The following is a 16921-nucleotide window of genomic DNA, read 5'->3' as shown; positions in this document are numbered from 1 at the left end:
AATAGTCTCATGGAGTATTATTATTATTCCCACATGGAAATTATAAACATATTATAAAATGAGGCTGAATGCACCTTGTGAAAAAAGTTATTGGAGCTCTGTAAAGTGGATTAGTAGTCTAAGCCTTAGTTGATAACTGAGACTCTGAAAGGAAATATTTAAGAAAGAACTAATTTTCTGAATCTTTGGACTCATATATCATCCCTAAAGAAGAGGACAAGAATATTTCTCATATTTTATTAGGTATAACTAATAATTTGTGTAGTATAATTCCCTCTGTTTTTATCTTACTTCCTTCTCTTGTACCTCTTCCCATTTCCATTTTCTCAGACCTCACCAAGCTTAGATTGATTTGTTTGTTTGTTTGTTTTTAATTAATTTATTTATTTTTGGCTGTGTTGGGTCTCCGTTTCTGTGCGAGGGCCTTCTCCAGTTGCGGTGAGCGAGGGCCTTCTCCAGTTGCGGTGAGCGGGGGCCACTCCTCATCGCAGTGCGCGGGCCTCTCGCTGTCGCGGCCTCTCCCGTTGCGGAGCACAGGCTCCAGACGCGCAGGCTCAGTAGTTGTGGCACACAGGCCTAGCTGCTCCGCAGCATGTGGGATCCTCCCGGACCAGGGCTCGAACCCGTGTCCCCTGCATTGGCAGGCGGATTCCCAACCACTGCGCCACCAGGGAAGCCTGCTTAGATTGATTTTTACCTTTTGAGGTAGTGAATATTTTCTTAAATATATAGAGTTTTCAGAAAGAAAATATTGATTTAGTATAGAACTAATAGTGTTGGAATTTTGTGTGTGGTTTTTTTGTTTTGTTTTTGTTTGTTTGTTTGGCTGCACCACACAGCATGTGGGATCTTAGTTTCCTGACCAGGGATCGAACCCGTGCCTCCTGCAGTAGAAGCGCAGAGTCCTAACTAATGGACCGCCAGGGAATTCCCTGGAATTTTTTGGAGTTAACCTTGGAAATTCTAAATCCCAGAGATATATCTATATTGAAGGACTCTTCTTAATGACTAAAATGTAGTTTATGAAGTCTTTCTTGAATGAGTAGAAGTGAGAATTTAAATTTCTTTTTATTATTGGCCTATCCACCTAAATGTAGCATAGAAATTATAATTGAATTTTAAATTTATTAAAATCTGTGTGGCCTGGTTTATTATGCAGTTTCTACATACTCCTTATTTCTGATTGAATTTCTCATTTTGAGGTAAGCATATTTTGTATTAAGTTGTGTACTCTTAAGTAAAGGATTGCTGTTAGGTAGGTAACTGTGATTGTTAATTAACAAGGCACTTTTAATGCCCCTGGGTTTGTTTTCTCATCTTTAAAATCATGAAATTAAATGATTCATATACACCTAATACTTGAATTCTTTGATATATATTTTTTTTAAGTTAATACACAGTAAAATTGATTCTTTTTGGGTACATCATTCCATGAATTTTAATATACATATAGGTTCATCTAAACACCACCACAATCAGGAAAAGGAACAGTACTATCCCTTTGTAGTCACACCCTCTTCCTATTCCATATCCCCTGGCAACCACTGGTCTGTTCTCTGTCACTTATAGTTTGCTTTTCAAGAATAACATATAAATGGAACCATAAAGTTTATAACCTTTTGAGACTGACTTCTTTCACTCAGCATATTGCTTTTTGAGATTCATCCAGGTTGTTGCATTTATCAATAGTTTATTCTTTTTTATTGCTGAGTGGTAGTCCACTGTATAGATATACCACAATTTACTTATCCATTCCTTCACCAAGAACATTAGGGTTGTTTTCCAGTTTTTGGCAGTTATCAGTAAAGCTGCTGTAACTACCCATTAACAGGTTTTTGTGTGAACATGTTTTCAGTTCACCTTGGTAAACACTTAGGAGTGTGATTCCTAAGTCATATGTTAGAAAATGTTTAACATTATAAGAAACTGCCAAAATGTTTTCCAGAGTGGCTATATTATTTTTCATTCTCACCAACAATATATGAGAGTTCCAATTGTTCCACATCTCCTCCAGCACTTGGTATTGTTAATATATTTTTTAACCAGTCTAACAGGTGTATAGTGGTTGATGATATATATTATTGTAATTAGGAGGAGGAAAGAAGAAAAATAAAGTAGCACCATCTTAAGGAGAATTTATGAAATAACTGTGCATGCCCTAGGTACAGAGTTGTGTACAGAATGAAGGAGTCTTTCCTACCAGAGATATGCAATATGCAGTTTTTAAACATTAAGATGTAATGTAGCATTGATCTGTATTTCTGTTTTTGTGCCAGTACCATACTGTCTTGATTACTGTAGCTTTGTAGTATAGTTTGAAGTTGGGGAACCTGATTCCTCCAACTCCGTTTTTCTTTCTCAAGATTGCTTTGGCTATTCGCGGTCTTTTGTGTTTCCATACAAATTGTAAAATTTTTTGTTCTAATTCTGTGAAGAATGCCGTTGGTAGTTTGATAGGGATTGCATTGAATTTGTAGATTAACCCACGCACATATGGTCACCTAATTTATGACAAAGGAGGCAAGAATATACAATGGAGAAAAGACAGCCTCTTCAATAAGTGGTGCTGGGAAAACTGGACAGCTACATGTAAAGAATGAAATTAGAACACTCCCTAACACCATACACAAAAATAAACTCAAAATGGATTAAAGACCTAAATGTAAGACCAGACACTGTAAAACTCTTAGAGTAAAACACTCTTTGACATAAACCACAGCAAGATCTTTTTTGACCCACCTCCTAGAGTAATGAAACTAAAAACAAAAATAAACAAATGGGACCTAATTAAACTTGAAAGCTTTTGCATAGCAAAGGAAACCATAAACAAAACAAAAAGACAACCCTCAGAATGGGAGAAAATATTTGCAAACGAAGCAACTGACAAAGGATTAATCTCCCAAATATACAAACAGCTCATGGAGCTCAATATCAAAAAAACAAACAACCCAATTAAAAAATGGGCAGAAGACCTAAACAGATATTTCACCAAAAAAGACATACAGATGGCCAAGAGGCACATGAAAAGATGCTCAACATCACTAATTATTAGAGCGATGCAAATCAAAACTACAACAAGGTATCACCTCACACCGGTCAGAATGGCCATCATCAAAAAAGCTACAAACAATAAATGCTGGAGAGGGTGTGGAGGAAGGGGAACACTTTTGCACTGTTGGTGGGAATGTAAGTTGATAACAGCCACTATGGAGAACAGTATGGAGGTTCCTTAAAAAACTAAAAATAGAACTACCATATGACCCAGCAATCCCACTACTGGGCATATACCCCAAGAAAACCATAATTCAGAAGGACACATGTACCCCAATGTTCATTGCAGCACTATTTATAATAGCCAGGACAGGGAAGCAACCTAAATGTCCATCGACAGATGAATGGATAAAGAAGATGTACATATATACAGTGGAATATTACTCAGCCATAAAAAGGAACAAAACTGGGTCATTTGTAGAGATGTGGATGGACCTAGAGTCTGTCATACAGAGTGAAGTAAGCCAGAAAGAGAAAAACAAATATCGTATATTAATGCATATTTGTGGAATCTAGCAAAATGGTACAGATGAACCTATCTGCAGGGCAGGAATAGAGATGTAGATGTAGAGAACAGACATGTGGACACTGGGGTTAGGGGAAGGGGAGGGTGGGACAAATTGGGAGATTAGGATTGACATATATACACTACCATGTGTAAAATAGGTAGTGGAAACCTGCTGTATAGCACAGGGCGCTCAGCTTGGTGCTCTGTGATAACCTAGATGGGTGGGATGGGGGAGGGGGAGCAGTGGGAGGGAGGTCCAAGAGGGAGGGAATATAGATATACATATAGCTGATTCACTTCATTGTACAGAAACTAACACAACATTGTAAAGCAGTTATACTCCAATAAAAAAGAAAAGAAAAAAAATGTTCATTATATAAAAAGCCAGTTTTAAGCACAACATTGTAAATCAACTATACTTCAATGAAAAAAAATTTTTTTAAAGATATAATGTAACATATATAGGCAGTTCTGAAATTTTAATGCCTAGGTTGCTTATTTTACCTTAAATAAAAAACACCACAACCCATAATCTTATCCATGCTATTTTTGTAAAATACTAAGAAAGCTTAACCAAAGGTTGTGTTAGTTATAAAATATTTCAGCAAAATTAGTTCAGTTGGTGACATCTGACATAGGTCATCCTGAGTACACAAAATAACTGATTAAGAATCCATTAATAATTAGCATTTATTGTAATCTGAGCAGTTTCCAGATGACTATATAAGGTAAGCATATCTGTTTAAACAAGAAAGATGGATTTGGGGGGAAATATAAACAGTTAATATAATTGTAACACATGTCAAGAATCTGGAGCAGCTTATTTTTAAAATATCTGTTTATAAGTACTAAGTGAAAACCAAAATGTTGACCAGTGAACAGTAACTACGAGACTTACAGATGGACGTTTGTGGAGATAGTTAAATAGTAAGATAGTGCTTCAGCATACTACTACCTTTATTAATTTAGATTTGGCTAGATTTACTTCAGTTATATTTCCTCTTATTTTTTTGTGAATGAAATAAATAACCTTGTTCCATAAACAGACATCCTGGCTGTACAAGTACCACTTTATGAATATTGAGCATTGGGAATCAGTTAGGTATAAACTAAAGAACAAAGTTTCTATAATCCAAGGTCTCATCCCAGCTGGATCATTATATAGTTATGTGTTTGTGTACCACTTGCAACCCCTCCAGGCCTTGTTTTTCTCGTTCATAAAACGAAGAGAATAGAGACTGTATATGCTCTTTCTATGGTGTTTTGTGAACAAGCGTTTTAATAGCTTGAGGAAAGGTCAAGTATGAGGCATTTAAGCTTTTCTAATTCTGAACGTGAAACCTCTGGATGTAAGTAAAATCTGAGGAAGCTTTCCTGGGGCTAGGAAGTAAAGATTCAAGGTCAGTTACGTTACTAACCTCCACGAGAATCAAGTAACCAGTTTAAGGCTAAACCTTATTTAGGAGCCTTCTAAGGATCCAGACTGCTTCTGTTTTCTAGAACTCTTAACTCATTTTGGAAGCCAACTGCTCAGTTGTGGATTTAGAGAAAATACAAAAAGTACCAGAAACAGCATATCTGTTGCTCTACACATTGTTGGGAAAACTACTAACAAATTCAGTTTTTACTCATCATTCTGGCCTTGGAAAATCTCATCCCTAAGGAGATTTTACCACGTCGTATTTTCTGCTGACTTTCAAAGTGGTATTTCAAACCAAAATGGATTTTCTGGGCTTCATCTCATAATTTATAGCCTTATAACCTTATGGATATTGCCTGAATATAGGTATTATTATCCTGTTGACTTTGCCTCTTACCATGTTTAAAGTTGAACTCTTCCTTCCTGGAACACTGCCTCTAAATCTTTCCCTTTTGTTTTCTGTCCTGTTAATGCATGACCCCCATAATCTGTAACTAAAATCTGACTTTTACTGTAGATGTCTGTCTTTCTTTTTACTTTCACTCTCCAGTGTAAGTCAAGTCACCACGTCTTATAGATTCTACCTCTGACATAGGTCTCAAATCTGTATCTCTTATCCATCCTTACTGCTAAAGCCTGCAAGTTAAGTATTTCTCTAATCCAACCTAAGCACTGCTACCACTATTTTTTACTTAGTATTCAGAATTGATCCTGTTAACTTTCTTGCTTTAAACCTTTCAGTGGCTCTCCATTCCCTACAGAATACAGTACAAATTTATAGCATTACAGAGATGCCCTTCATATAATCTGGCCTCTGCTAATAACTTCAATTTCTGATTGAAATTGTTCCTCCCAAATCTAATTTTCCCATCTTTCTTCGTACCATTTATGTTTGCTCTCTTTTTTTATCTTTCTACACGTGTGTGTGTGTGTGTGTGTGTGTGTGTGTGTGTAGATTGGCAAATCTAGGTGGTGGGTTTATGGGTGCTCACTATGGGTGCATGAATAGACACACATACCCATTTATATAGGTACATAGAGGTTGTACCTGACTCTAAGCCCTTTGAGAAAAGGATTTTTTTTCTCAAGTCCTTTGCACAATACCTGAATATGTATGATGTAACCAATTCCCTGTGTTAAATTCCCTTTGTTCAAAATATCTAGTGTGGTTTCTGTTTGTCAACTAGACTGAATGGTATACCTTCTTTACATACCATATAACAAACTTAGAATACTTTAATTTCAATCTACGTAACTCCAATTGACCTAAGTGCTGTCATTGTTCATATTCTAGTTCTATCATTTTATCTTCAGTTCCACAAGTTACATTAATTATTATTGTTTTATATAGTCATTGTTGGTTTATAATTACCCACGTGTTTATCATTTTCTTTGTTCAACATTTCTTCATGCTTCTCAGGCCTTCCTTCATCTTGTTTCTTTTTCTTCCTAAAGGTATAGACTTTAGAAAGATATTTCCCCGGGTATATCATTCTAGGTTGACATTTATTTTCTCTCAGTACCTGGAAACTATTATTTTATGTCTTCTGGATTCCCCTGTTGTTTTTGAGGGGGCAGTTACTGATCTAGTGGTTAAACTATGCAGATATTCTGCCTTTTCTCCCTAGCTGTTTTTAAGAAACTCTTTTTCTGCAGTGTTCTGCTGAATGATATAGATTTCTGTTCATTTGATCTGCTTGGGATATGTTGGGCTTCCTGGATCTGTGTATTTCATTGATTGTGGGAAGTGCTTAGTGCCTATCTCGTTGAATGTTGCATGTCTTGTATTCCCTCTTCTCTTTCATTTTGGAACTCCAGTTAGATGCATGATAATTTCTTCAAGTCTATCTCCATTTCTCTAATTCTTTCCATGTGTCCAGTTTGCTCTTGACCACGTATATTGTATTTCTAATTTCTGTTTTGTTTGTATATGTATTATTATATATATATATATATATATATATATATATATATATATATATATACTTACTACTACAAGTTCTGTTTTGTTAATCTTGGTAATTTTTGATAGTCTGTTGTTTTAGTCATTCTTTTGATACCTTTCTATTTAATTTTACCTATAAAATATACTTTTTCACATTTTGTGTGAGGTAATGACAACAAATGAAATCTTTACTATGTTACTCCTGTAGTTTTTTTCTAACTCACGATGAATTTTTTTTTTCTGCCGGAACTTTGTGATTTCTAGTTGTGGGCACATTTTCATTGGAACTTTATCTGTGGGAATTATTTTAGGTCTGGATTTAAAGTGCCTTCTTTCAAAGAGGATTTGCATTTGTTTCTGTAAGATACCTGAAAGCATTATCAACCTGAGGCCAATTAAAATAAAATTTATGATTAATTTTGGGGGGGGGCACATAGATAGTGTGATTTCCTGCCTCAAACCTGTATGAGAGCAGTAAGAATTTTTTTTTAAAGAATATCCATTTCCCCTCCCTGCCAGTCACCCCAAGCCAAAAGCAAGTCAACAAATAATTCACCTGTTATGGATGACAATTTTTGAGGTTCCTGTCTTTAATCCTGTTTTTCCTGATCTGACTGCCTACTTTGTAAGAGTCCTTGGGCCTTTTCTTGGGCTCTTATTAAAATCCAAGCTTTACTTCATCAGGATGATGAGAGCCTAATAAGTCTCTTTTGTTCAGAAAAGCAAAAACATTCTCAGAAGCACAAAGGTACAAATGTCTACTTACATCTGTCCCGGGATTGTGTCACATGCACCATGCATTCACTGCCTTCTCCCTGTCCCCCAAATGCAAGTAAGTCTGAGAAATCTTGTTTTTTTGTTTTGTTTTCTTTTTCCCCTTAACCTGCTCTTAATTTAAGCAAGAGAGAAGGAGATTGCACATGGAGTATTAAGTTAGTCAACCCACTGTTTCAGGTACTTAAAGATTGCAAATATCTTCTGACCCTATAATTTATTTGAGGTGCCTTGTAGCACCTTGATTTTTGTAGGTAATTGTTATCTCTTGAGTTATTTTTGTGGAATTATAATTTCCTAGGATGTTCTCCAAAGACAAAGATATCACAAAAAAAGAAAATTACAGGCCAATATCACTGATGAACATAGATGCCAAAATTCTCAACAAAATACTAACAAACCAAATCTAACAGTACATTAAAAGAATCATGATCAAGTGGGATTTATCCCAGGGATGCAAGGATTTTTCAATATCCACAGATCAATCAGTGTGATACACAGTATTAACAAATTGAAGAATAAAGACCATATGATCATCTCAATAGATGCAGAAAAAGCTTTTGATAAAATTCAACATCCATTTATGATTAAAAAAACTCTCCAGAAAATGAGGATAGAGGGAACATACTTAAACATAAGAAAGGCCATATATGACAGTCCCACAGCTAACATCATACTCAACAGTGAAAAGCTGAAAGCATTTCCTTCAAGATCAGGAACAAGGCAGGAATGCCCATTCTTACCACTTTTATTCAACATAGTTTAGGAAGTTCTAGCCATAGCAATCAGAGAAAAAAAAGAAAAAGGAATCCAAATTGGAAAGGAAGAAGTAAAACTGTCACTCTTTGCAGCTGACATGGTGCTATACATAGAAAATCCTAAAGATGCCACCAGAAAACTACTAGAGCTCATCAATGAATTGGGTAAAGTTGCAGGATACAAAATTAACATACAGAGAGATCTGTTGCATTTCTATACATTCACAATGAACTATCAGGAAGAGAATTAAGGAAACAATCTGTTTACCATTGCATCAAAAAGAACTAAATATCTACAAATAAACCTAACGAAGGAGGCAAAAGAACTGTACTCCAAAAACTAAAGACTCTGTTGAATGAAATTGAAGATGACACAAACAGATAGAAAGATACACTGTGTTCTTGGATTGGAAGAATCAATATTGTTAAAATGACCATGTTAGCCAAGGCAATCTACAGATTCAGTACAATCCCTATCAAAATACCAATAGCATTTTTCACAGAACAGAACAAATAATTTTAGAATTTATATGGAAACAAATGGAACCTAACTAAAAAGCTTTTGCACAGTAAAGGAAACCATTGACAAAATGAAAAGACAACCTACTGAATGGGAGAAAATATTTGCGAATGATATGACCCAATGAAGGATTAATACCCAACATATGTAAACAGCTCATGCAACTCAACATTAAAAATAAATAAATAATGGGCAGAAGAACTGAATAGACCTTTTACTAAAGAGAAAATACAGATGGCCAACAGGCATATGAAAAGATGCTCAACATTGCTAATCATCAGGGAAATGCAAACCAAAACCACAAAGAGATATCACCTCACACCTGTCAGAATGGCTATCATCAAAAAGTCTACAAAAACAAATGTTGGTGAGGAGGTAGAGAAAAGGGAATCCTTATACACTGTTGGTGGGAATGTAAATTGGTGCAAACAGTATGGAGGTTTCTCAAAAAACTAAAAATAGAAATACATATGACCCAGTAATTCCACTCCTGGGTATATATCTGAAAAAAACAAAAACACCAATTCAAAAAGATGAATGCACCCCAATGTTCATAGCAGCATTGTTTACAATAGCCAAAGTATGGAAACAACCTAAGTGTCTATCCACAGATAAATGGATAAAGAAGCTGTGGTATATATACATACAATGGAATACTACTTAGCCATAAAAATGGCCAACAAAATTTTGCCATTTGCAGCAACATGGATGGATTTGGAGGGCATTATGCTAAGTGAAGTAAGTCAGAAAGATAAATACTGTATGATATTGCTCATATGTGGAATCTAAAAAATATGACAAGTGAATATAACATAAAAGAAGCAGACTCACTGATACAGAGAATAAACTAGTGGTTACCAGTGAGGAGAGGGAAGGTGGGAGAGACAGTATAGGTGTGGGGGAGTGGAAGGTACAAACTGTTGGTGTAAGACTCAAGGATGTATTGTACAACACCAGTAATAGCCAATATTTTGTAATAACTGTAAATGGAAAATAACCTTTAAAAATTGTATTAAGATTTTTAAAAATTTTAAAAGAAAAAACTGGAAGGAAGAAAAATAGCAGGTTGAAAGGGAAAATAGGTGAAATCTAAGAAAGACAGCGAAGTGTTTCTCTAATTTCTAAATGAATAAAAAGTGGTCTTTATAAAACAAGACATTTCTAAAGTTAAATTTCTGGCTTGGCATATACTTTTGTGACCGTTGCAAATTACTTAACCTCTCTGAGTTTGCTTTTTTTTTCCTAAAATAAGGTTATATTACAAACCATTGTTAGTTCCTTTGAAGATTAGATGGCAGAAATAGCTGCTTAACTGAGCCCTGACATGTAATTTTATTGAGCCCTACACTTCAGCCTAAGCACTGTACAGGATTTATCTTCACAGTAACCCCAAATTTGTGGTTAGATAACTGTAACACATATTAAGTAAGTATCTGATCAAGATCACACCAATAAATAATAATCACAGGATTTTAACCCAGACATTCTGACCTCAAGAGCCCAGACTCTTAACCGTTGTGTCATTTCTTATGTTCTTAAAGTTCTTATTAAAACTGAAGGTATACTTTTCCATGAAAACAGTGTTAGATATTATAATATTATTACGAATTCACAGACCGATAGAATCAATGGGTATTTCAGTGTCTTGGACAACCTTCTTTAATGTGCAAGAATTTCTTATATAGTATCTTTAATGGTTTGTAATCTAGCTTCTATATAAATGCTTCCAGAGACAAGGGATTTTATTACATTTTTTAAGGCAAACAATTTAATTTTATAAGGAATTTCTCTTTATCCTGGGGTAAAATTTTTGCACTCACTACATTTACCCTTTGGTTCTAATTCTCTGCCCTGTGAGGAGATAGTAAGAGGACAGCTTCTTTCATAGACAATTGTTTAAATGTTTAGGCAAGAATCATTTCTCTTACCCTAGGCTAAAGACCATCAAGTATTTTACAGACAACAAATTTCCATACTTTTCTCAGCTGAGGTCCTTCTACTCTGAATGCATTCCAGTTCTTTTTAAAAATGTGCTTACTATAAATTAACTTTATGTACCAAATTTTGTATAATTTCAGTTTCTTCCAAGAGCCTTGTATCACTTATGTTTAAAAAAAAAAAAAAAAGCAGGAAGTGGGGGAGAAAACCTAACTGTTCACAGATCTGAATGCACTTTTCAGTCATTGCTATGAATGTGCACTTCATTTATGGACTCAACAGAGATATACTTAACACTTGTACACTGACTAGTACTAGTTACTGTTTACTGGATATTTACTATGCACCATGGCCTTTTCTAACCTCTTTACACATAACTTATTTAGTCACAATAATCCTGTGAGGTAGATGTTATTTTCACTATTTAACAGATGAGGAAAATGAGGCACAGAGCTGTTAAGTAATTTATCCCATATCACATGGTTTGTACTAAATCTCAGTGCCAAAACTGAGATGCAATTCAGACCTAGGCACAGCCACTAGAGAGAGAGAGAGAGAGAGAGAGAGAGTGTGTGTGTGTGTGTGTGCGCACGCGTGTGTGTGTGTATTTATCTTAGTTTAGGCTGCTTTAACAAAATATCATAGACTAGATGGCTTAAACAACAGAAATTTATTTCTCATAGTTCTGGAGGCTGAGAACTCTGAGATTAAGGTGCCAACATGATCAGAGTTATGGTGATGACCCTCTTCCTGGTGTGTAGACAGTGTCTTCTCACCATATCCTTGCATAACAGGGAGACTGCCCTTATGACCTAATTACCTCCCAAAGGCCTCACCTCCAAGTACCCTCACGTAAGAGCTTCAATGTATGAATTTTGGGGGTACACAAACATTCCGACCATAGCAATATGTTAAGTAGTTCTTTTGTGTGCCTGATCTGAAAGCTTATCTACCTTTTATAGTAGTTTTCTTTAAGCATATGTCAACTTATAAAACTCAACTTTTGGAGCAGCTCATTTGTAATTTGGGAATTCAGTAGCAATAGAAACCTTTCTTGAATTTGAATCCTAGTTAATAACTGTAACTTTACCTATTTCCTGATATATAAAGTGTGGATAATATCTGTCTCAAAGTGTTATTTTAAGGATTAATATGCATACATACACATATTTGTGTGTGTGTATAATTATACTGTTATATATGTAAGTATACACACATACAGCGTTTAGTATAGCTGTTTACAAGGCTTTTAAATGGCAAAGAGGCAGCATAGCACAGCAATTATTAAGCTAGACTTTGGAACAGAACTGACTTACTACCTGTATGACTTTGGGCAAGTTTCTTAACTTCCCTGTGCTCTAGTTTTCTTTTCAGTAATATAGGTGTAATACTTGTTTCAGGGCTGTTATGAGGATTAATGAGGCAATAAAGCCCTTAGATCAGGACTTAGACCTTGTAAAGTAGTACGTAAATGATAAAATAATATTATTTTATATCAGTATCTAACATAGCATCTGTATTTTTGTAAGTTAATTAACAAGTTATGTTTAAATGTTTTTGAACTAGTGACTTTTTTTTAAAGAAGTATAAAACCAAATATGAAACATATTTATTAAAATTGGTTAGTCACACCATCTTTTATTAGAGAGAGAAGGGAACCCTGAAGCACAAAGGTTAAATGACTTGCAGTTTAAGCAGTTTTCTGGTGATTACCAAGCTACTTATAACTAAACCAGGTCTATTACCCTAGTCTAGCTTTTTTTTTTTTTTTTTTTTTTTTAATCTAGAGACCTGGTGTGGATAAAACACAAAATAACTTCAAATATGAAGAAATTTAGATACGTGGTAGAATTATTAGATGTGTTTCAACAATAATGGATTACTGAGAATAATTAGAGTGTTCTATTTGAAGTTTTTGTTTTTGTTTTTGTTTCAAAATAGAAGCACCATGGTATGCTTTATGAAAAGCAATGGACTTGAATTTTTGGTCTTCCTACACCCCCTACCATCATAGTGAAAGCAAAACGTGAAGGCTTTGATGCATACACTTAGATTATTTTAATTAATGCTCACATTATATTTGAAGTACCCTTAGTCCTATGTATAGGTAATTATTTTAGTAGAATTTGTATAATTTTGAGTATGCTTTGTTCTCTAACCAATCAGGTAATAAGTAGGGAATTTAGTTTAATTCTTAAATACGCTAGTCAAATTGATTTGATTTAATTTTAAAGTAATTGTGTTAGAAAAACTTTGGACAGTGATCTGACTCAGCTTCAGACTCAATGTAGTCACTTCTACAGTATCCCTGGCAGATAGTCCTACAACTCTACTTGAATATTTTCTTGACTTGGAATTCTTGTATTTTCTGTAAGCATAAGGAGATTCCATTTAAGTGACTTCAAGCTCGTCTCAAACCTTGTAATTCTTTATTCTTTGAAAATATTAACTTCCAATTTTAAGCAGCAATTGGTCCTAGTAAATAATTTTTAATATACTATTTAACTTACAGATTGCCCAAGGACTCCAGATACTCCCAGTAGTGACCCTCGTTGTTCCACCAGCAATAATAGACTGATGGCCTTACAAAAACAACTGGATATAGAACTTAAAGTAAAACAAGGTGCAGAGAACATGATACAGATGTATTCAAATGGCTCTTCAAAGGTAAGTACAGTAAATAAATGTGTGTATACAGTCAATCCTTGTTATTCACAGATTCCACATGTGTGAATTAACCTACCTGATAAAATTTATTTGAGGGGCTTCCCTGGTGGCGCAGTGGTTGAGCATCTGCCTGCCAATGCAGGGGACACGGGTTCGAGCCCTGGTCTGGGAAGATCCCACATGCCACGGAGCAACTAGGCCCGTGAGCCACAACTACTGAGCCTGCGCGTCTGGAGCCTGTGCTCCTCAACAAGAGAGGCCGCGATAGTGAGAGGCCTGCACACCGCGATGAAGAGTGGCCCCCGCTTGCCGCAACTAGAGAAAGCCCTCGCACAGAAACGAAGACCCAACACAGCCAAAAATAAATAAATAAATTAATTAATTAAAAAAAAATTTTATTTGACACCCAACATCAGTACTTGTGGCACTTTCACAGTCATTTGTGGGCAATGCACAGAGGGGCAAAAATTTGAGTTATCTGATGCGAACGTTCACAGCTGATGTTGAACAAGATGATACTCTTCTTGTTTAAGCTCTTATACTGTAAACGAGTATCCTTTTCATCGTCTATTTAGTACCACATTTTTTGTGTTTTTGTGCTTTTCATGATTTTGCTGTTTAAACACTGTATTAGGATTTCTGAGATCATTTTAGCCTCCAAATCTGTGTATTGACAATACAACAAATTGGAAACAAAAGATTTCTAAAATATTATTTTTAAAATTATTTCTACCAAAATCAATCAATAAAAAATTTTTAAGTGAAATTGTCTGAGTAAAGGGTACACAGGAACTCTCCACAGAAAACTGCAACTTTTCTAAATCTAAAATTATTCTAAAACAAAAAATTTATTTAAAAACGTTTTGGCTGTAATGAGTTTTCCATCACTACATATGGATCTTTAAGAAAGGACAAATGAAAAGAGAAGACGTTCTATCATTAATGATTGTTTGGACTAGATCTTTGGGTTCTCAGGGAATCTGGTATGGGCATGTAACTCCTAATTGAAAACCAGTGTTATGGGGAACACTTGTTACTAATAGGAATGTGTCCTTTTTCTGAGATATAATGTGGAAGAGAGAATGATAGGAACAACTGAACCGGATTAACATGAAGGTTCTTTCCAATCTAAGGTTCTATAGTTTTATAATTTGCAAAAAGTCTTAGAAAGGTTGATTTATTATAAAATCCACCATTCTACTTTCAACTCATTTATTTTAAAGATTTTTGCCTCTGCAAATCAGTTTCTTCCATATTTTAATAGATAGTTCTTAAGTAATTTCAGAATAAAAGGTTTAGGTATTTCTTTTTGTTTTTTAAGTTTAGGAAGAATTTGAAATTGGGGGGAGTGGAGGGGACAGTAGGAATCTTTGCTTGGAGCCAAGTACCCTATGTACCCATTCAAATGAAATTTGTGAAGATGCTGAAAAGAGAGAAATGTGTATATGTTATAAATAAGATTTTTTTAAACTTATTTATGAAAATTAGTTCGATTATATGCCATATTTCAAAATAATTTCTAAATTATTTTTAGAGAAATGTATTTATTCCTACTTGATGTATTACTTACATGATCCGATACTTGATAGTATACTACTTCACTAACTTTGAACATTTATTATGGGACTTCACTAACTTTGAACATTTATTATGGGATGGTAGAGTTGGTTTTTCTATTGTTTTTAGTATTGACCCTTAGTTTGGGTTTTTTTTTTTTTTCATTTTTATCAAATGTTATTTTGGGCTTTTTTTCTTTTTTTAAGGTAAATACTGTGTTCTTGGAACTGTGAATGCACCATATTATGCTGAGTGTTTTAAAATTAAAACACCTCTGGAGTAAGGTATTTTAACCTACGGTTGATGGATTAGATTGAGAGGTTCATGAATCCTTTGAAGTTATAGGAAAAGTGAGTGTGTATATTGAAAAATGGATGAATAAGAAGGCCATAGGTTTCACTGTATTCTCAAAGTGGTCTGTAACCAACACCCCCCCTTCCCAAATTTAACAGGTTTATGGATGTGTTAAAAGGGAAATAGATAACTTACGATAACCACAAGTCCAAAATAAACAGGGCTACTAGTAAGCCTGCTAAAACAAATAGATAAGTTCCAGTAGCCTTTTATTTTTAATTAGGAGGTCCATTAATTTGAGAAGGGGTCAAGTGGAGGTCCAGAGCATATTAACAGCTGCTATAGTCTCTGAGGTAGGCCTGCCAGTTATTCTTGTCGAGATTTGGTCGTAACTGTTTCATTTCTCATCTTTAAACCTCTCATAGGGTCAAAGTATATCTTTATGAGAATAGGGAAAGTTGTACATTGAAGTTATATAGAATATTAATTTAGTCATTAAGGAGTTAACAGTTTGATAACTATTATGCTGGGCTCTGGAATATGAATATTATAAAAGTAGTGTCTTCTACATAGTAGGTACTCAACAGATAATATCCTCCTTTCAAGAGACACACTAAAAAGCAGATCTCACTTGTAAATAACTACAATATATGATAGTGGTATGTTCAAGTTACTTAGAAGCACAGTGGAGAAGAATCACTTAACTATCAGAAGAAATAATTAAAGTCTTGGTATAAGATTTGAAGGATGATTTAGAGTTTAAGAAGGAATTACTTTCTAGAGATAGTGATGTGGGTAAGCCCAGTATATACAGGCTAAGGAACTGTGGGATAGAGTGGCTTGCTCTAAGGAAGTGCTTTCATATGGCAATTTCTTATCCGACATACCTGAGGGTAGGTAGGATGCACTTCTAATGGTAACAGTCATCAACTCTAGCAGTTATTTTCAATGAAAGGCCATGCCCTACTGGGGTAACATCTGAATCTCCAGAAAGACACATTTTATTTGGGAAAAGTCCTTCAGATGAGTCCAACAGGACTTTTTCTGTTCCCCACCGGAAGAGCTTTAAGCAAATGAAGTATAGTGAGAGGTGTAGCATAATGAAAGACAAACCAGATTATAAAGTACTTTGTACAAAATTAAGCAGTTGAGATTCTATCTTATAAGGTGTAGGGAGTTGCTGAAAGACTTTTAGCAAAGAAAATACACGATCAGATTTACAGTTTAGAAAGTTCACATCCATCTTCCTCAGACTTGAAGAATTAATTAGAGAGGGTCAAGTCTACAGGCAGCAAGTTTAAGGAGGCTTTTGTGGTAGTCCAGGTTAAAGATGCTTAATGCCTCTTGTAACAGCAATGAAAGCAAAGAAGAGAGAGTCAAGCAATTTTGGTAGAATAAATATGTGATGTCTGGATATGAGGAAGAAGGAAGAATTGAAGATGATTCTTAGATTGGTTATGTGAACAGACTGATGAATGGTGGTATCCTT

General features: G+C 34.9%; 1 protein-coding gene across 2 annotated transcripts in view; it reads left to right on the top strand.

Moving 5' to 3' along the window:
* The window catches only part of PKN2 (protein kinase N2), a 134585-nt gene that overhangs the window by 40773 nt on the left and 76891 nt on the right, over positions 1-16921 (top strand). For both annotated transcript variants that reach the window (XM_061183929.1, XM_061183928.1), the window contains exon 3: positions 13427-13581. In XM_061183929.1, coding sequence (XP_061039912.1) covers positions 13427-13581 — 155 coding nt within the window. The remainder of the gene's footprint in view (positions 1-13426; positions 13582-16921) is intronic.

This window comes from Eubalaena glacialis, chromosome 3 (assembly GCF_028564815.1).
Source record: "Eubalaena glacialis isolate mEubGla1 chromosome 3, mEubGla1.1.hap2.+ XY, whole genome shotgun sequence".
NCBI lineage: Eukaryota > Metazoa > Chordata > Mammalia > Artiodactyla > Balaenidae > Eubalaena > Eubalaena glacialis.
This window is presented reverse-complemented; position numbering and strand designations above follow the sequence as displayed.